At 45.1% G+C, this 22,107-nt stretch overlaps 1 protein-coding gene across 4 annotated transcripts in view; it reads right to left on the bottom strand.

The window, feature by feature from the left end:
- ODAD4 (outer dynein arm docking complex subunit 4) overlaps positions 1-22,107 on the bottom strand; it is a 98,746-nt gene that overhangs the window by 16,811 nt on the left and 59,828 nt on the right. For all 4 annotated transcript variants that reach the window (XM_077459533.1, XM_077459531.1, XM_077459530.1 and 1 more), the window contains 4 exons: positions 18,037-18,123; positions 16,713-16,909; positions 1,094-1,194; positions 501-576 (listed from right to left, as the gene is read on the bottom strand). In XM_077459533.1, coding sequence (XP_077315659.1) covers positions 501-576; positions 1,094-1,194; positions 16,713-16,909; positions 18,037-18,123 — 461 coding nt within the window. The remainder of the gene's footprint in view (positions 1-500; positions 577-1,093; positions 1,195-16,712; positions 16,910-18,036; positions 18,124-22,107) is intronic.

Raw genomic sequence — 22,107 nt, 5'->3', positions numbered from 1 at the left:
CATCAGTTGTGAAGTGAAACGAGCAGGTCATTTACTGTCTACTTGAACAACAGCAGCCTCAAGCCATAGCATTGCACACAAAACAGATTCAAATAACTGTTCAACAGGTTGCCCTGCCCACTGGCTCTGAGTTGATATTATGAGGTTCAGTTGTGCCCAAAGGTGTCAAATGGTGGCTAACACATTCCAGAGAACTTCAGGGGGAGCAGCCTATAGATGGGAATCTGGACACTGAGGAAATGGAAATGGGGATGCCTAACCCGAGGATGGGATAGGGTTTCAACACAGCTGAACAATCATACACCCAAAAAGGACAGAACACACCATGAATAGGGAGGTAAGGAATCCCAGACACCTCTACAGATGCTGCAGAAGGGAAAACTAAGACATGAAAGGCCAGAGAACTGCTACAGTTAAAAGCCCACCATCCTTCTGGGAGACCTTCTGATCTACCCAACAGACAGGGATTTGGCAAGGTGTGGGCCCATTTTGAAGCGTACCTCTAGGAGAATCTTCTTTGTCACTATGTTCTGAATTCTGCGGCTCTTCACTTTCCCTTTGTGCATTTTCAAGGGCCTACAAAAATATACAAATTTTTTACATTTTCAGGACATTTTAAGGAGCAATAAACCCAAAAGAAGAGTTGTGTGAGCTACAGGTGGAATTTAGAAATACATGTGTAAAAGTACCTATTGTTTTAGGCTAGTAGCCATTTTGAGCTGCTGGTAAACTACCTGTCCACAATTTGTTACCATTGTTTCATATACAGTATACTACATGGTAATTTGTTATATACTGCATGGTAATGTGCAGCTCAGTTTACAGCACCAGAGAACATAGTGAGCAGGCAAGTAGGGTCATTTTGTTGCAGAAGAGACATTGTATTTTTTTTTGCCAAAAGCCTACCTGCTCACCGTTTATTATAGCTGAACTTTAATTCTGCTCTAATAAGGTTCTAACTAGATCCTGCGGACATGAGACATTATCACTTTCTCTAGTTTTTATAATTGATCATGGGAAGCAGATCACCTACACAATTATTTCCCTAATAGTTTTACGGGTTTAAAATACAAGTCAGGAAGTGGTTACTCACAGTAAGGATGGCTTGCTCTGCCTCTGTATTCTTTACAAATTTTGCTTTTTTTAAAGCTTTTTCAAAGTTGCCAACAGCAGACTGGTAATCCTTTAGTTTCACTGAAAATGAGAAAGAGTGAAGAATTGGCATCTCACATAAAGTTTCCCTGTAACTTAGTGCTGCAAAACAATATATTGGTGCAGATGGTTCACAAGGATCAATTAGTTCCACGTGGTATCTATAAAGATTCCAAGGAGACATGCCATCATTCCTACTTTATTTGAGATAGTTGAAGGCAGAATTCCACCTTCTCAAATTTGGTGGACATCTGTCATTTCGGACACCATAATGAAAGATTACATCTCCCCCCAATCCAGACATACTAGCGAATAGATTACTTATTTCTCCCCCAAAGGAACAGTCTAGGGTTCATTCCACTTTGATTGATTCAGTCCTCCTTTCAGACCATGCTCCCATACACATGGAGTTAGATGAGTTACTTACCATGACCAAAACATCATCTTGGAGGTTTTAATAAAGTACTACTAACAGACCGTACCACCTTGACTGAGGTATCTCGGGCACTCACATTATATTTCCAACTGAATAATGTTTCTGGAGACTGAATCACTAATTCTGTGGGAGGCCTGCAAAATCTACCATTAGGGGAATATTCCTTAAACATGGGGCCTGGCTGAAGGAGGAGGGCACTAAACAGACTGCTGCTTTATATAACCAAATAAGGCAGCTAGAGGCTGTACATAAACAATCTCTTTCTACCAGGGCTGGACTGGGACAGAAAATTGGCCCTGGACTTCATTCAGACCGGCCCACTTTAATTTTGCAAACACGCACAAAAACAGTATGTAAACTATACACAATTGCGCAAAAAAATAAGATAAAATTATTCATCAGTTACTGTGACCAGTGCCATTAAATTATTCATCAGTTACCGTGGCCAGAGCCATTAAATTATTCATCAGTTACCGTGGCCAGAGCCATTAAATTATTCATCAGTTACCGTGGCCAGTGCCATTAAATTATTCATCAGTTACCGTGGCCAGAGCCATTAAATTATTCATCAGTTACCGTGGCCAGTGCCATTAAATTATTCATCAGTTACTGTGGCCAGAGCCATTAAATTATTCATCAGTTACTGTGGCCAGTGCCATTAAATTATTCATCAGTTACTGTGGCCAGAGCCATTAAATTATTCATCAGTTACTGTGGCCAGAGCCATTAAATTATTCATCAGTTACTGTGGCCAGAGCCATTAAATTATTCATCAGTTACTGTGGCCAGAGCCATTAAATTATTCATCAGTTACCGTGGCCAGAGCCATTAAATTATTCATCAGTTACTGTGGCCAGAGCCATTAAATTATTCATCAGTTACCGTGGCCAGAGCCATTAAATTATTCATCAGTTACTGTGGCCAGAGCCATTAAATTATTCATCAGTTACTGTGGCCAGTGCCATTAAATTATTCATCAGTTAACGTGGCCAGTGCCATTAAATTATTCATCAGTTACTGTGGCCAGTGCCATTAAATCAATAATTGACCAGTGGCATTAAATAATAATCAGTTACCGTGACCAGTGACATTAATATTAATTTAATGGCACTGGTCAATTATTAATTTAATGTCACTGGCCACGGTAACTGATCAATAATTTAATGCCACTGCTCACGGTAATTGATGATCAGTTACCGTGGCCAGTGACATTAAATTAATAATTGACCAGTGGCATTAAATTAATATTAATGCCACTGGTCACGGTAACTGATTATTATTTAATGCCACTGGTCAATTATTCATTTAATAGCACTGGCCATGGTAACTGATGAATAATAATCAGTTACCATGACCAGTGGCAGTACATTTACCCTTCCCCCCCTCCCCCGCCATGCTGCATATTAGAGAAATCACAGACACTGACAGTAACAGCCAGACTCTCAATTTATTATTAAGCATGCTGCCATGCAGCCTGCATCCCATATAGCGTCTGATTAGCTTATTATTTAGTGCTTACTTACTTACTGATCGACTTTTCTTTGTCCCCTGACCCTGTCTGTGCTGCTGTCTGGAGTGGACTTGCTGTAAGGAATTTTCAGGTTCCTCCTCGGCGGCGCTGGCTCCTCTTGGTTGCGGTCGCAAACAGCAAAGCTTGGGCAGCAGCTTACTATGCTCCGGCTCCTCCCATGTCCTCGGGCTGCCTCTGCCCTCCAGCCGTGAGTGACGTCATGGCGCCGGGACAAGGAGGCAGCCTGTAATGTAGGGTGACCACGTTTCCAAACTGTCATTCAGGGACACCCCCCCCCCCCCCCAAAAAAAGATGATTTTTTAGCCAATTTTTGGGGCAGGGGCATATGAAATCAGCAGACCTGTGTGCAAGATCAAAAGCGGGCCCTAGGCATTAAGAACAACAACACATGTCTTAAATTGCACTAAATATTGGCTTAAAGGGGGTGTTGTTTAGGGCTGCAACTAACGATTATTTTCATAATCGATTAGTTGGTCGATTATTGTTTTGATTAATCGGTTAATAACCTTAAAAAAAAAAGTGGGTCAAATTGACGTTTAATAAATAGGGAATGCGGAGTGTATGGTGGTGAGTAATATGTACAGGAGAGGAGTGCAGAATGTATGGCGGGGGGTAATATGTACAGGAGAGGAGTGCGGAGTGTATGGCAGGGGGGTAATATGTACAGGAGAGGAGTGCAGAATGTATGGCGGGGGGTAATATGTACAGGAGAGGAGTGCAGAATGTATGGCGGGGGGTGATATGTACAGGAGAGGAGTGCGGAGTGTATGGCGGGGGGTGATATGTACAAGAGAGGAGTGTATGGCAGGGGGGTAATATGTACAGGAGAGGAGTGTATGGCAGGGGGGTAATATGTACAGGAGAGGAGTGTATGGCAGGGGGGTAATATGTACAGGAGAGGAGTGTATGGCAGGGGGGTAATATGTACAGGGGAGGAGTGCGGAGTGTATGGCAGGAGGGTAACATGTACAGTGGAGGAGTGCGGAGTGTATGGCAGGGGGGTAACATGTACAGGGGAGGAGTGCGGAGTGTATGGCAGGGGGGTAATATGTACAGGGGAGGAGTGCGGAGTGTATGGCAGGAGGGTAACATGTACAGTGGAGGAGTGCGGAGTGTATGGCAGGAGGGTAACATGTACAGTGGAGGAGTGCGGAGTGTATGGCAGGGGGGTAACATGTACAGGGGAGGAGTGCGGAGTGTATGGCAGGGGGGTAATATGTACAGGGGAGGAGTGCGGAGTGTATGGCAGGAGGGTAACATGTACAGTGGAGGAGTGCGGAGTGTATGGCAGGAGGGTAACATGTACAGTGGAGGAGTGCGGAGTGTATGGCAGGGGGGTAACATGTACAGGGGAGGAGTGCGGAGTGTATGGCAGGGGGGTAATATGTACAGGGGAGGAGTGCGGAGTGTATGGCAGGAGGGTAACATGTACAGTGGAGGAGTGCGGAGTGTATGGCAGGAGGGTAACATGTACAGTGGAGGAGTGCGGAGTGTATGGCAGGGGGGTAACATGTACAGGGGAGGAGTGCGGAGTGTATGGCAGGGGGGTAATATGTACAGGGGAGGAGTGCGGAGTGTATGGCAGGAGGGTAACATGTACAGTGGAGGAGTGCGGAGTGTATGGCAGGAGGGTAACATGTACAGGGGAGGAGTGCGGAGTGTATGGCAGGAGGGTAACATGTACAGGGGAGGAGTGCGGAGTGTATGGCAGGGGGGTAGTTAGTGGAGAGAGGAGGAAGAGGAGTGCACCTCCTGATAGTCTGTCAAAGTTCCAAGGATACCAGACAGTACAATTATCCCCGTGATAGCAGCCAGTTTGTCTTTGAAGATGGGGAAGGGGGCAAGTTGTGAAAGAAGAATACTTGCAGTGATTTGGGGGTATAAGAGCATGCTGTATGTTCTAGGAGGGCACACTTTGGGAGGGGAGAGAAATTGTGCAGGAAGGGGGGGGGGGGGTTGAATAAAAAAATCTGACCCCCCCCCCCTCCAGCACAATTTCTCTCCTTTGCTAAAGTGCCTCCTAGCACATACAGCATGCTCTTATCCCCCAAAATCACTGCAAGTATTATTTTTTGACAACTTGCCCCATGTCTCTGTGTCTTCTCCTCCTGCAAGTGCCAAGCACAAACCTCAGATCAGCACATCCCGTCCTGTTGGGTCCATTCTCCTCCCCCTCCTTCTCCTGTCTGTGAGCCGAGGAAAAGGGGGAGGGGACTTCAGTCCATGTGTCAGTGTGAGGTGGGCAGGAGGGGGGAGGAAGGGAGAGATGCCGTGCAGTACACACTGTAATCGCAGCGTGTGGGAACAGAAATACCTCACACAAGCTGCAGCCTGCAAGCCAGTCACTGGAGCCAATTGCGGAGGTAAAAGAACCTGCAGTGACTCCCAGCAGCACTAGCGCGGAGGAGGAGGATGTAAAATCCTCCTCCGCATTCAACGCTGGGCTGTGACGTCACTGGTTGCCAGACGCAAGGCGGCTATAGCAACCAGTGATCAGGAGGAGGTGGAGGCGGAGATAGAGCCAGCGCTATGGAGGCTCGGTCCGCCCCTGTTCCCAGATTGTCAATTTCATTCCGGGACAATTTATGCCAGCATCACGAGGGGGTGGTGCTTGTGTGCCGGGTGCAGGAGCAGAGCTGCCGCCACCAGCCTTATTGTAACACAGGACAGACACGGAGAGTCCAGGGAGAGTGTAGTGATTAAAACACATAACACACTGTCTGACAACCGGCCCACTGAGCCAATCGGCCCACCGGGAAACTCCCGGTAGTCCCGATGGCCAGTACAGGCCTGCTTTCTACGAAGTTCAATCAGTTTCTATACAAGGAGGTCCAGTATAAAGTTTGCAGATGTAAACACTCCTTTTTATGAATTGAGGAATAAACCTGGAACCTTTTTAGTGCGGGCCTTGTGGGGAATGTAATTTAAGAAACTCGTAATGCAACTAACCACCCACGAAGGCTCTAAGATAACCGACTAGGCCTTTATAGCCAAGTCCCTTACACATTTTAATCACAGGTTATACAGCCTCAACAGCCCAGAGCCGCAGTCCCCTCCTGAAGTGCCAATCTGATCGCTTCCTTTCTAGCATCTGGCAGCACTACTGAGCCCCTGATCTCAGTAGTGATTTAGACCTTGCCCTTGCCTCCACTAAAATAGGTAAGGCCCCAGACACAGACGAGTTATCTTAATTACTGTACTACAAAACCTTTCAAGACCTACTCTCCCCTTATTTCATTTGTGTATATAAAATTCTATCACTGCGGGCCACCTCCCACCAGATAACATTAGGGGTAGGGATGCACCGAATGGGTTTTTTGGTGCCGAAACCGATACCGAAAATGAAAAATACAATATAAGCCGAAAACCGAAACCGATACAGCACCGAAACCGAAAATGGCTTTTTTTATATATTAAAAAAAAAAATGATTTATATAAAATTGCCTTATAGTATTATTCATTATAGTATTCATATTCAACTGAATCATTAGTTTTATGAATAAAAGAATAGTCTAGTAAGGTAAAATAGCAGTACTTTAATAAAGCAACCCAAATAAATTGGACAGTGGACACAGAAGATTTAAAGTTTGAGGCCGCGTACACACGGGCGGACTGTTCGCCCAACCTTGTCCGCTGAACAGTGTTTGGGCGGACAGTCCGCTCGTGTGTGGGCTTTCAGCGGACAGTTTCAGCGGACAGTTGGACGGACAAAGTCTTTCGGAAATTCCGAAAAACTGTCCGCTGAAACTGTGTTTGAGCGAACAGTCCGCCCGTGTGTGGGCCTGTCCGCTGTACTTTCGAAATGAGCGGACTGTTCCCGCTCGGAAAGTCCGCCCATTTCGAGCGCGTGTACAGGTAGGCGGGGCCCGCGAAGGAGACGTCGCGGGCTCCGCCGCCTGGAATGGGCTTAAAGGGGAACCCCAACGCCGAAAAAAATCGGCGTGGGGGTTCCCCCAAAGTCCACACCAGACCCTTGTCCGAGCACGCTACCCGGCCGGCCAGGAAAGGGGGGCGAGCGAGCGCGCCCCCCCTCCTGAGCCGTACCAGGCCGCGTGCCCTCAACATGGGGGGTGCCTTGGGGAAGGGGGGGCCGCGCGGCCCCCCCACCCCAAAGCACCTTGTCCCCATGTTGATGAGGACAAGGGCCTCTTCCCGACAACCCTGGCCGTTGGTTGTCGGGGTCTGCGGGCGGGGGGCTTATCGGAATCCGGGAGCCCCCTTTAAGAAGGGGGCCCCCGGATACCGGCCCCCCACCCTATGTGAATGAGTATGGGGTACAATGTACCCCTACCCATTCACCTGTGAAATAAAGTACAAAAAAAAACACAACACAGGGAAAAAATATTTTATTGCACAGCTCCGGGGGTCTTCCGTCTTCGGGGGTCTTCTCGCCGGACTCCTCCGCTATCTGTGTGTAGCTCTTTTACTAGCGGAGGAGTCCGGCTTTCTTCCTCCCCGCCGCCGGCCTCTTCTCCCGACTTCGGGGGTCTTGTCCCCCTCTTCGGTTCTTCTGCCGGGCCACCGCGCCTTCTTCTAGCTCTTTTACAGGCGGTGGCCCGGTCTTCTGTCGCCGCCGCCTTCCGTTCTTCTGTCGCCGCCTTCGGTTCTTCTGCCGGGCCACCGCGCCTTCTTGTAGCTCTTTTACAGGCGGTGGCCCGGTCTTCTGTCGCCGCTGTCGTCGCCGCCGCCGCCGCCTTCCGTTCTTGTTCTTCTTCTTCTTCTTCTCCTGGAGATGTTGACTCGACGAGCTCTCCGGCCGGAATGCCAGAGCCGCGCTGTGCGGTCACTTATATAGTGACAATGGGGCGGTGTCACATGGTATATGTCACATGGGTTGGTCACATGGTGACCCCGCCCCCTTACGATGTCATAGTCCCCATGTGACATCAACCCATGTGACCAACCCATGTGACATATACCATGTGACACCGCCCCATTGTCACTATATAAGTGACCGCACAGCGCGGCTCTGGCATTCCGGCCGGAGGGAGCGACGTGTCAACATCGCCTGGAGAAGAAGAAGAACAACAAGAAGAAGAACAAGAACGGAAGGCGGCGGCGGCGGCGACAGAAGACCGGGCCACCGCCTGTAAAAGAGCTACAAGAAGGCGCGGTGGCCCGGCAGAAGAACCGAAGAGGGGGACAAGACCCCCGAAGTCGGGAGAAGAGGCCGGCGGCGGGGAGGAAGAAAGCCGGACTCCTCCGCTAGTAAAAGAGCTACACACAGATAGCGGAGGAGTCCGGCGAGAAGACCCCCGAAGACGGAAGACCCCCGGAGCTGTGCAATAAAATATTTTTTCCCTGTGTTGTGTTTTTTTTTGTACTTTATTTCACAGGTGAATGGGTAGGGGTACATTGTACCCCATACTCATTCACATAGGGTGGGGGGCCGGTATCCGGGGGCCCCCTTCTTAAAGGGGGCTCCCGGATTCCGATAAGCCCCCCGCCCGCAGACCCCGACAACCAACGGCCAGGGTTGTCGGGAAGAGGCCCTTGTCCTCATCAACATGGGGACAAGGTGCTTTGGGGTGGGGGGGCCGCGCGGCCCCCCCTTCCCCAAGGCACCCCCCATGTTGAGGGCACGCGGCCTGGTACGGCTCAGGAGGGGGGGCGCGCTCGCTCGCCCCCCTTTCCTGGCCGGCCGGGTAGCGTGCTCGGACAAGGGTCTGGTGTGGACTTTGGGGGAACCCCCACGCCGATTTTTTTCGCGTTGGGGTTCCCCTTTAAGCCCATTCCAGGCGGCGGAGCCCGCGACGTCTCCTTCGCGGGCCCCGCCTACCTGTACACGCGCTCGAAATGGGCGGATTTGCCTCCTCCTTACGTGGGCGAGTCCGTTCATTTCAAAAGTTGAGCGAACTGTTTGCCCAACCTTGTTCGTCAAACAGTCCGCTCGTGTGTGGGCAAGTCCGCTCATGCAAATTTTGAGCGGACTGTTTGCCGAAACTGTTTGACGAACAAGGTTGGGCAAACAGTCCGCGCGTGTGTACGCGGCCTTAGACTTTATTAATTTTCAACTTAAATCGGAAGAACTAGTAGTAATTCAGTTCTCTCTCCCTAAGGTGTCAGCGGCTGCATGTGCGATAAAAGTGTATGTATGTAGCTGCGGGTTACATACATAGTCATACAGTAGACCACACTGTTTTCCGGCCTCCGGGTATGAGCAGAGACATCCTGGAACACAGTCTACAGTCTGGTCTACAGCAGCGGTGCTCAGGCAATCACAGCAAGCAATGTAGACTAGGTCTGTTTCTGGAAGTCTCCGTCCATATCTGGAACACAGTGTGGTATAGTGTATAGTACTGGAATATGTAGACAGACACAGGACATACAGTTTTGCACATGCAGCGGGCTGAAAGCTTATTGAGAGACATAGTTTGGCCCAACAGCAACAAACTATGTATGATGTGTGTGTACAGTACTAAAACTGGAGATCTCTTATATTAAAGAAGTGCAAAAAACTGTAGAACTACTACAATGAGCAAGCAACTAATGGCAGTATGGCACAACTAGACAACTGGAACATACTGGTAGTCAGTCATACTATGTTGTATGTTCCAATTGTCCAATAGCACAGTCCAATGCCAATTCATTTACTATGTTCAACAACATGGTAAAGGAATTGGTCTATGCTACAGATTTATAAATCTATTTCAGGAAAAGTGGCAGATTTCGCTTTAAGAACAAAAGTTGCTCCGCTTTCTCACAGGAGAGACGGTTTCTCTTCTCGTCAAGAATATGAGATGCTAGACTGAATAGTCTCTCACTCTCTGTACTGGTGCTTGGGGCAGATAAATATCTGCGTGCAATCTGTGCAAGCAAAGGAAAGCGTTGTTTGTTGATGCGCCAGTACGCAAGGGGATTGTCACTTCTGGCGATAGGCAAAATAAATGTCCAGCTGTTGGGTAGCTGCACTTGTTGTTGCACTGCTATGGACCGGGGTGCATTCATGTAAAATTTCTTCAAACATATCCGATATGGAGGCAGCGTGTTCCTGTTCACTTGTATGCAACCGTTTCTTCTCACTTTCCTCTGTGCTACACCTCAAAACTCCTTCACCGGATGCTTCCACCACCTCCATTTGTGCCTGTATCATTTCCCGTGCACGCTGCTTTTTCTCAACATTAAAATATTGCTCTTTAAATCAAGGATCTAGAACTGTTGCAATGCAGTACAGAGGGTTGGACTCGGTGTCTTGAAACCGGTTGGTAACGGACCAGTAGAGTGATTTTAGCCGTTTTTACACCATGCTCTGTTTCTATCTCTTTTCCTAGCAGACACTTCAGTGCGGCAATCAAGGGAATAACTTCAGAAATGGAAGCATTACTTGAGCTTATTTCTTTTGTTAACTGTTCAAATGAAGATAGAAGAGACAAACTATTTTCAACTAACATCCACTGATGTGCACTCAGTGTTGCCGGCAGCTCGTAATCTGCAATGTATGCAGCTAAAACACGCTTTTGTTCAAAAAGACTTTGCAGCATATAGTAGGTGCTGTTCCAACGAGTGGCTACATCTTGCTGCCGTCGTTTTGGTGGCATTCCAAACTGTATCTGCAAAGCTTGTAATCTGGAATAAGCAAGCGGAGAATGCTTAAAGTGACCCACAATTTTTCTTCCTTTTGATACAATATCAGATATGGTGCGCTGACTCAGCAATCCTTCATTCACAGCCAATTGCAGCGTGTGTGCCATACACGGTATGCTTTTAAGTTAACTGCCCTCCATTGCCTTTGCCATGTTCCGTGCATTATCTCGGACAATCAAATGCACTTTAGACTTCTCAATGTGCCAAGTGTCAAGCATGGATTTTAAAGTGTCAGCTATTGCTGCTGCAGTATGTGATCCAACAAACTCACATGCGTTAAGTAGGATGTTTTGCAATTGAAATTTGTCATCTATCCACTGCGCTGTCAGGCTAAGCATGCTCGTTGGACTGATGTCTGAACTCCAAATGTCGGTTGTAAAACTGATTGCTATGATGTCGGTAGTCATGAGCTCTTGAACGTGTTTTCTAGCACTGCAAAACAATTCAGGTAGATAGGTATCTGCAAAGTAGCATCTGCTTGGTTGTGAGTAACGTGGCTCAATATTTTGCATGAGCCTACGGAATCCAATGTCCTCCACAACAGAGAATGGCTGGTCGTCTAATGCAATAAATTCCATAATTTTATCTGTTATGGCACGAACTTTGGGACTGTCACTTGCAAATTTTTTAACCTTTTCAAATACCTTTTTGGAAGTGGCACCGTTTTCTTGTAATCTGAATGCTGAACTGGATGTCGTGTTTTCAGGTGGAGTATCAAACCTGTTGTTGAAAAATGCCATGGCACTGTACCCCCTCTTGAAATTTCTGCTGAGCAAAGACTACAGATTGCAAATTTGGGGTCTTTATCAGAAACTTTAAAATATTTCCACACTGCAGACATGGTCCACCTTTGCTGGTAGCGCAGAATAATAGCATAGAATGATCTATAGTGGGAGTGAAATCTGAGGGGGAAAAGAACAAAAAAAGGCCGAAATCAATTTAAAAGCTAAACCCCAGGAGGCAGCTTTAAATAACAACAAACTATCACTTTTTTTTTTTTTTAAGCGCTGCAGCTCTTGCCATGCAAGGTAGTTAATAATATGTCTGCACTGCAGTACATCTGACTTGTACCAAAAAGATAATATAATTGCACTGATTAAATTTCATTGCAAATGGAATGGATTGCTTGCATGCAAATAGCAATTGCATGCTATATTTCATTTTTTTGAGCTATTCTACAGTATAATATACTATAACTTCATGCACTTGTTGTCATTGCATTTGTCAGTGTAGTATTAACTAAGTTATACATTATTTGTTGAAACATGACAGTACACAATAAAATATATAATATATAGTTATTAAATATAATATATTATATATTTTATTGTGTACTGTCATGTTTTAAAAAATCATGTGCTTGCTGTCATGTCAGTGTGCTATACTATACCAAAATGACAAATTCAATGACAACAAGGGCATACATTTTATAGTATACTAGTACTACAGAATAAATAGCATGCCATTCCATTTCAAATCAGTTTTATATAACATTTTTTTTTTTGCTACAAGTCAGATGTACTGTAGTGCAGACAGACAGACAAACAGACATATTTAATACCATACTGCATGGCACAAAAGGCACAAAGGTGTAAGTAATACATGTTGTTTGACTGCTATGACAGTTTCAGTAGTATAGTAAAATAAATTAGTTGGATTGTTTGTCAGTTTAAGGCAAAAAGGCAATGCATTGCTCACCGGCGAATAGTAGTAATGGTAGCCATCCAGGAGGGACAGTGCCCACTCTTGTACTTCAGTATGCTATGTGCAGCCCTCTATGAAGCTGTCTCTCGGGTCCCAGCAGCGTCTCTCGGGTCCCAGCAGCGTTTCACAAGCACGAGGAGCCTCCGCGGGGAAGGTGCCAGCGTCTCAGCAGGGAATGTGCTTACGAGTGCGGCGTCTTATCCGCAAGGAACGTGCAAGCCGCCCACAGAAGGAGTGATGTCTTCTGAAGTTTCTTCCACCACTACTGCGCATGCGCGATTTTCGGCGTCATTATTGGCAAGAATTCTCTTTCGGCAAAATGCCGAAAAGGCAATTTTCGGGTGATATGTTTCGGCGGCCGAAATTTCGGTGCATCCCTAGTTAGGGCTCATATAAATGGGTATTCCAAAATATGACAAGGACCACACTTTGTGCAGTAAATTATAGACCACCCATCACTATCCTGAATGTGGATTAAAAAAAAAAAAAATCGAAAATTATAGCCAAAAGGCTGCTCCTCCATATTCTGCAGCTTATTCAATCTGACCAGGTAGGCTCTGTCCCACAGAGACTATACTACAAAAGTCAATGACCTGATACACTCCACCTGATTGAAGGCCCAACTCCTCATGCTATTGTCAACTGACATGGAGAAGGCCTTTGACCCCTGTCCCTTAAACCCTTCTTGTGTAAGGTGCATTCTAGAGATACTGCTAATGCAGATACTGATACTGACTATAATTTTTATCATAGGTGTATTTTAAATGATAGAGATAGAATATCAACCAAAAATCAAGAAAAAAAATAAATAAAAATAAATACACATGATATAAATGTTATAAATAGAGTTGCAGTTCAGTGAGTAAAATAAGTATTTGAACATCTACCAACCAACAAGAATTCTAGCTCCCACGGACATTTGCTCATGTGGTACACAGAAAAGTCCTGTCAATTTAAGAAGGTGCTCCTAACAACAGCTTGTTATGTGTATAAAATGCACCTGTGCTCGAGGTGTCAAAGGGGCCAGGTACACTGTTGCACATTTTCTGACACTATCCCCTATTACAGCAGTTCTTTATGGGAGTTGAGGACGTGGTCCTCCAACAGACATCTGTGGATCTCTGTACAGACCCCCTGGGATATTTGGTACATATCACCTCAATACTTTTACACCAACATAAAGTTTGCTAGACTGAATGAAATCAGATCCATGGGGATCCTAACTGCAACACACTCTATAATAGAGGACAAATTTAGGGACCCCTGGCTGCCATGGATGGGTTATACTTGCACTTCACAGTACACAGACTTAATACTTGGAACCCCAGGGCTCTAGGTGTATTATCTACATTGTGCAGATAAAGGGAAAACACTGCGCTAAACCAAAAACATCTAGTACCAAACATATATGAGATGTGTACTCCCAATGTGTAAGTTTACACAGCAAAGATGCTAGCACATAAACAAAGTTTAAACACAAATTCAAATATAAAGTGCAGCGCTAAGAAATGGTGAAAAAAATAATAAAATATATGTATACAAAAAACGTGTTGAGAAGATAAAAGGGTGACAACAGTGGCTTTAAATCCAAGATAAATGTCCACCAATATCTTGCCCCAGTAGATGACTTTTCAGTCGAAACGCGTAGGACCAGCATTGCATCTGCTCCCCATATTGCTCCCCATATTGCTTTTCTTTTATTCATCACGTGATTTTTATGCTTTACCATCATTTTTATGTTGTTTTTAATATTTTTTCAATAAACCTTCACTGGTTGACCTACACTATGTGGAGCGTCTCCATGTTTTTTTTCTCTGTTTGGCCTCTGAGGAGCTGCCTTAGACCAAGCTTTGAAAGACTGAATTTTGGGTTGTCTATCCACCTTTGAGTTACCAACTTGGAACCGTGGATTTCTGACCGTAGTGGATGTGGATTCAATCCATCCCAAGGTGGACACTATCCAGCTGGACATACATCATCTGTGGCTATCACAGCCTCTCAAGCTCGCATGACGCATTGCCGTATGGTAGATGTGCCCAACATTCATGGTAAGAGTACCCATCCTCTTGTCTGCATGTTGTAGCAGTCTGATGCAAGATCCGCTGTGTTTGTTGGCGCTGGAAGATATGACCCTCTAAAGTGGACAGATATTAGTGGACATTTATCTTGGATTTAAAGCCACTGTTGTCACCCTTTTACCTTTTCAACACTTTTTTGTATACATATATTTTTATTATTTTTTTCACCATTTCTTAGAGCTGCACTTTATATTTGAATTTGTATTATCTACATTGATCAGCTGGGACCTAACCCTTACCATAACTAATCCCCTACCTCGTGATTCTCAAACTGTGTGCCGCTGCAAGAAATTTTCAAGTATGTCGTGGGAGTTTTGAAAAATATTTTGGGGAGCCGTCAGTAAAGACCAACAGCATTCAGACCCATGGGGCCAGCATGGGTGGACTTGATGGCTGTCTGCAAGTGCTGGACATGCAGCGCCTGACAGAAGTGGATCACTGGGAGGAAATAATGCACTGGTTTTGAGAGCATGCGCAGTAGTCCATAGAGAGGCCGCAACACTCTTTTCTCAAGCTCTGAGAGCACGAGCGCTGTACCAACTTCACCAGCACCAAGGAAGCACCTCCTATGTATGATGTGTCTGTGTACTTGGACCGGCAGGCCAGGTGGATTCTCTCTCTCCTCTCCCCCCCATGAACTTTTAAGAACTGGTTACAAATATAGATTTTAACCACAATCACATTTTTCTCCTCTTTATTAGCTTGAATTATAATAGTCTAAGTCTGTTCAAAAATTGTTAAATCTTTTCAGGTGTGCAGTGAAAATTATTAGATCTTTTGGTGACCTGCAAGACAAAAAAAAGTTTGAGAAACACTGCGCAACCTCGACAGTCTCACGTGGGGGTAGGATAGGAGTTGGAGTGGAGAATGGTGTACCTTCTCTGCTTCTCCCATTCCCCCTGTATTGTCATTTTTTCCTCCCAGTCCCCTTTCCATATATTTTGCCCTCTTTCCCTTCCTCCACCGTCCCACCCCAATTTTTTTTACCCCTTTATGCCCTGTTCTATTGTTTTGAAGTTAAAATTCATCCCACCTAGTTTCAGGATCGATACCCCTCAGGTTCTCCTTTGCTTCCCTCCTTGTTCCCAATATATTAGGGAATGAAGCCTACTATATGACTAAAAACTCACACATTGTGCTGACCAATATACTTACCTTCCTTTAGTTCCAAGACTGATGATAGTTACATAGTTAGTAAGGTTGAATAAAGACACCAGTCCATCCAGATCAACCTGAGTGAGTGTCTACAATTGTCCCTATTCCTGCATATTGCACACTCACATCGGTCCCTACCCTCAAGGAGCCCACAATCCAAGGTCCCCATTCATATACTAGGGTAAATTTTGGACAGAAGCCAATTAACTTACCTGCATGTCTTTGGAGTGTGGGAGGAAACCGGAGTACCCGGAGGAAACCCACGCAGGCACAGGGAGAACATGCACACTCCAGGCAGGTAGTGTCGTGGTTGAGATTCGAAACAGCAACCCTTTTTACTGCTAGGTGAGAGTGCTAACCACTACACCACTGTGCCACCCATGATGCTGTCCTAGGTCCAGTAAATTCATGAGGCATCTGCCAAATCCTTCTGTAAACATGCTGCATAGCGCATGCTGATGTCCCACTGACTGTACATTTTGTCCTTTCTTACGGTTTTCATGAATCTGTTTGTTGGGTGTACGCTATCTGTGTACAAGCATACAGGTTATAAGACAGTACTGCCTATTTTGGATGCAATTGTGTAGCCTGTACTCAGCCTGACACAAAATGTCTTCTTTAAGTGTACAATGCATAAATAAAGAATTAAAAACCAAAAAAAAAACAAAAAAAACAATAGCATAGAAGGGCTGGGTCGAATGCAACATTGCTCAAAGAGTTGCTTTTTATATAACAGAACATCCTGGGCTTTGTGACCTGATGTGCAGGTATCTTGAAGTGAAGTACCTCCTTTATGAATCTGCCTGTAGTTTACGGCCATGAAAGTGAACATAGGTTCACTTTAAAACATTGCTGTATTGTTATTTAAATGTAATCATGTAATATAGAAAACTGAAAATGTCTACATCTGCTTAAGTACTGTACCTGAAAAATTCAAAACAATGTAAATTTTATGGGGAACTGCAGCCAGTCTCTAGCATGCCCAATTATAGATTAGAATGTGATAAAAGCTTCTGTAAAACAAATGTGTCAATTTGGATTTGTAACATCACTGTACAGAAAACCAGGTTACCTTGTGCCTGTGCCACAAGGACACTGGCATTGAGCTGCCATTCGACATCTCCAGCTTCTTCTGCTTCCTCTTGAGATTTCATCCCATAGTTTCTTGCATCCTCCAACAATCCCAGTTCTAAATAACATCTCCCAATTTCATGAAACAGCCAAGTCTTCTCTAGGCTTGATGTTGCCAGTGGAATCTTCTCTTCCCACCTATATTATAATATATTGAGAACACAAGTTTGATGAAATGCCCATGGATGACCAGCACCTTAAGGCAATCTGGTCATCCCCCAGAATCAACCCTCAATGCAGACAAGACACCACGAGGTACTGGTTGAACCAAATAACTTTCCAGTCCATTACTGCAGAAAAACCTCCTTAAAATTTCCCACAATGCAATGTAGGGTGCCCTTTAGTAGGCTGTTGTGGCCCTGCATTGCAGGAGGTGCTGGGTGAATAAAATTTTGCAACAGACAGCATGTGCATACTGCAGACACCTGGATTTCAGAGGCCCCTGGGATGCCCTGAAATAACAGATTGGGAAGTTATCTGTATCAATCAGCAGCAGGAAATACCCAGTCTGCAATTTTAAGGGTTAACTGTGGAGGTCTAAGGGCAGGATTACAGCTGTAGATTAAACACAATGTTTATTGCAATATAAATCTAAGACACACCATATCAAGACAGTGCCAGAACATTATTGTTCTAAGCTTAACATGGCAGCTGACTAACACAGCATGCAAGTTTAAAGTGGTTGTAAACCTCAGACATAAAATATGAACAAAGCACATCCCTCTATAATGTATACTCTATTCAGAGCACTAACTGCAATTTCTGTCTGCTGCTTTGTTCCTCTGCCATCAGCATGAATCCCTTTTCCTGACACCACGAGACGGGGGAGGGACCTCCAGCTGATTGACAGCCTCAGCTCTGTTCCTGTGTGTTGCAAGAAGGGGGAGTGTTCCTTCTCTCCAATCAGTTCTCAGAGCTCTCCTCGCTGACCTCTGCAGAGTGAAACTTCAGCTCTCCGTCCCCTTTTTTCCTGACAGCTCAGACAAGCTTTATAAATTCTGGACTTTGAACTACTGTAGAGATAAACAGGCACAACTTATGTAGGAGAATTTGTTTCAGCTCTGTGTAACACCTGAGGCCAGTCACTTCACTGGGTATATGTAAGGGTTTACAACCACTTTAATAGTTCTTTGGTGATTTAAAGATTGCATAAACCAGCCCTGTATTTATATCCCAACTGAAAATAAAATAGGCACACTTAATTCCAATCTGGTTTCTTTTGCTCCAATTTTTTCTGATACATTATTTATTTCTCACATACATACACTTTAACGGCTTCCTTAAATCTCCCAATCCGTGCATATACTCTTCCTATATTATCCAGTGCTCGTGATTTTGCTTCAGGTAAGTCACTGAAAAGAAAATGGATATTGGTAAAATATTGTTTGAGCTCTTTTTAGTATGGATATTTTCCTGATGAAAAATCCACAAGAAACCACAAAGAAGAGTTTTTGTTGAAAATACTGGGTAACGAATACATTTGTTGTGAGGAAGAATGCAGAGCAATGCTCCAGGTGTCTGCAACACTAAGAAATTGAAATTGGCTTTGAGATAAATATAATCAATGTCTAATAACCAACTGAAGATATAAAAAGGAAAGGCCTAAAATGTTGTTTGAACTGCATCTGACATCAAAAATAAGAAGCTATCTGTAAAAATGAATTTAGCAATGCACAGAGGTAAAAAAAAAACCAAAAACTATTTTAATAAAGTCCTGTAAAACTATAAATAACAGTCAGTTAGGAGCTCAAGCCCGAAATCTACACATACAATTTAATGAGTGAATGAGGATTCCTGATTCCTTCTCCCCCTTTACCTCTAATGCCTTGTACACACGGTTGGACAGTCCAACCACAAAATCCATCAGATTTTTTCAGATGGATTTTGTCCAAAACTTGTGATGCATACACACGGTCGGACAAAGTTGTCGGGAAAATCCGATCCTTCGGAACGAGGTGACATTCATTGTGTACGACTGGACTATGTAGAGGCTAGTAGCCAATAGCTTTAGTCTCGTAATTTAATCTGAGCACGCGTGGCACTTTGTCCATCGGAATTCTCTACAAACGATTGGAAAAAGTCAGGTCGGATTTCTGACGGAAAAAGTCCGATACGGCCCACACACAATCGGATTTTCTGACAACATAATCCGATCGGACCTTTTCCGTCTGAATTTCTGACAGTGTGTACAGGGCATTAATCATTCCATTCGAGGTTTTGAAGAAAATGTCTAAAAGGGGTACAAAGTTCCCCTGTGTTCTATTTTTGTAAAACCCATAATGCTCATGTAAATATATTTTCACATATTAAATTGTTTATTTAATGTGTCTTAAACTGTAAAGTCTTTTATTTTTTGATTCTGCTAGGAAGATTACCCCATCTCAATTGATCCTGGTGACCATTGTGTTTTATATAGGAAGTGAAGAAAAAGTCTTAAAAATTTTGAGTTGTCACAGGAGTAGGAGGTGAGGAAAATCCAGTGGTCACACCTATTCTGTTGACAACTAAGAGGGTACTTCCCTTGCTTTTGGAGAGATCTGCTCTTACTTGTATCTCTGGGGAAACCTCCCCAAAAGAACAGACAGCAAAAAAGAAACCTGACTGGGGTACTACAACTTCCATGCTCTATTCAAAACTATTAAAAAAAAAAAGTTGGTGGCGTGGCCGGCCTTGGATGGCTGAAGACGTGTGCTGCTGAGCTCCATGAACTGCCCGAAGCTAACAGGCTATCTACACACAGCTCTCGATCTGCTGAATCCACAGAGCTACAACAGGGCACGCAGTACCTGCTCCACACATCTCAGTCAGAACCCCATACTCCCAAGGACAAGATAGTGCCCGCTCGGAACACAGGAAAAAGCAAGCCTCGTCCCCCTGCTCAGGCGGCGACAGACAGCAGTGAGGAATCGGATGATCCCTAGCTCTGCACTCTGACCCACCGGCTGCAATATCCAGGTCAGTGACCCCTATTGTCTCGCTCCCTGACACAGATCCAGAGGGCATGACCCCTCAAGCCTAAAGAGGATCTTCCAGATCTGAGGCCTCGGTCCTCCTGGTGGCCTTCCGGGCAGAGTTTGAGTCCTGGGCGGTCAAAATGGAGTTCTTCATGTCCTCCAACAGCAGGTCTCAACTTCTGGGACGCATTGTCTTCCCTAACTGACACTCAAAATGACCATGCGGCCCTTATCACATCCCTTGAACAGGCTTCCAGAGAGCACTTGCACGGCATACGGCAAACACCAACTGCGCATAGAAGATGCCAAAAATAGGAGCCGCAGGAACGATATAGGGCTGCAAGGCATACCAGAGGCCATGGCTGGTACAGATTTAAAACCTTCTGCCACTGCTATCCTCAATCTAGTCCTGGGGAGAGGCTTCGTCCCCCATTGAATTGGACCGGGTACACAGTAGGAGGGCCGAGGAGGGATTGTAGTGACCACCCATGCAATGTTCTCTGCAGGGTACATTATTACACAATTAAAGAAGAACTTATGCGCAAAGCGCATGGCGTTTGGTCCCAGTGGACTTTGACGGTTCTGCAATCCGTCTCTACTCTGACCTCTCTCACAACGCTCTATATATGTGTTGCATGGTCCGCCCGCTGCTGGACCAGATACGCCAAGCCAGAGCAACTTATACCTGGGGTCATCCTTTCAGTATTAAGGTGACCAGGGCTGACCATAAATTTGTCCTATCTGACCCGGATCAACTCCCAACCTTCTTCCTCTTTCGGAGCAGGGCCCAATTGATGTACAGAACTGGATGGATCCACCAAATGACCGCACCAGGGTGCAAGCACGTGACCCTCTCCAACAATGCCATAGGCACCCGGGGTCCAGATCAAATTCTATGGGCCCTGGAGTGCGTCGGTCTACCTCTCTGGAAGATTAGGACAGCTCTGGGTTGCTACATGAAGCCAAATCAACACTCCTCATATACCCAGCACCATTCAAGTTCACTGCACACTTCTTGTTTCCTGGACTGGTCTGTTTGGAACCACCCCCCTTTTTTCTTTTCTTTTTGCATTTTCCTTTTTTATTCGGATATGTTATAGTGTGTGATGAAATGACCAGAACCAAACTCTAATGCCTCATGATCGTATGGTGCAACAAATATCGGGTCTCCTTCCCGCCCTTTGCTGGCGTGCTGTACCTAGCTGGTGTTTGGGAGAGACTATGGGGCTTTAAAATTTCTACTGTCTGATCTTGATATGTATTCTTTGAGCTTCCAAAATCTGTATGCGTTTGGCGGAGATAACCCACCTGGATACAGACAGAAGGGCCGATGGATGGACTTGCTGGGTCCACAGTCTCTTGCCAAGATCCACGTGGGCTTCCCCGTGTATGGTTTCTCCTACACTGCTTAGTTTCACTCTAAGATGTTAAGACATTATTTTATTGATTTCAGTATTGTTACTCAGGTTTATGTTTCCAGGGTCCCTGTTGGAGTTTATGGATAACATGTTGAAAATTAATACTTCCCCCATATAGTGTGTCTTCAGGGATAGAAAATTCCTCTGTGAAGGGATGAGGGTGATCTTAAATCAGGAATATTTTCCCACACAGACCACCACCCTCCTTCTGAAACGATCCACTGCGTGTCCTACAATTTAAATGCCTTACTATATTGATGTGCCTCAATTAAGCTACTGGGCTCACGGCTCAGATTCTCCCTCTCGACCTCCAACAGGCTCAATAGGCTTGGCACGAACTGTGCCTAATTATGTGATTTTTCACGTGGTGTCCCATCCTCGCAGACCCCGTAGAGTTTGGTAGGCTCCTAATTTAGGTGTCCTCCTACCCAATTTTTATCCTGGTATATCTCTGCCAGCGTATTAGTTTTCCCTTCCCTATCCCTCTTTCTCTTTCTACTGTCTATAATCTGATTTTCTCTTTCCCATTTCACTATGGGCCACACAGTGATATCTCATCCTCACCTGAAATTTTGCTCTTACAATGTAAATGGCCTCAAATGTTGCATCCAAAAGAGGGCAAATCCTCTACCACATGCATAAACCGGTCAATGTGTTACTGTAATGCTATGTACACACGATAGGATTTTCCGACAACAAAACAGTGGATTTTTTCCAAAGGATGTTGGCTCAAACTTGTCTTGCATACACACGGTTACACAAATGTTGGAAATTCCGAACATCAAGAACGCGGTGACATACAACACGTACGACGAGCCGAGAAAAATGAAGTTCAATAGCCAATGCGGCTCTTCTGCTCGATTCTGAGCATGCGTGGACTTTTGCGTGTCAGAATTGTGTACACAGGCGCAGAATTTCCGACAACAAATCTTGTTGTTGGAAAATTTGAGACCCTGCTCTCAAA

Source organism: Lithobates pipiens, unplaced genomic scaffold, assembly GCF_037356315.1.
Source record: "Lithobates pipiens isolate NorthernLeopardFrog02 unplaced genomic scaffold, aLitPip1_a1.2 Scaffold_28, whole genome shotgun sequence".
Lineage (NCBI taxonomy): Eukaryota > Metazoa > Chordata > Amphibia > Anura > Ranidae > Lithobates > Lithobates pipiens.
Note: the sequence above shows the minus strand (reverse complement) of the source record. Positions and strands in the feature narration are given on the sequence as shown.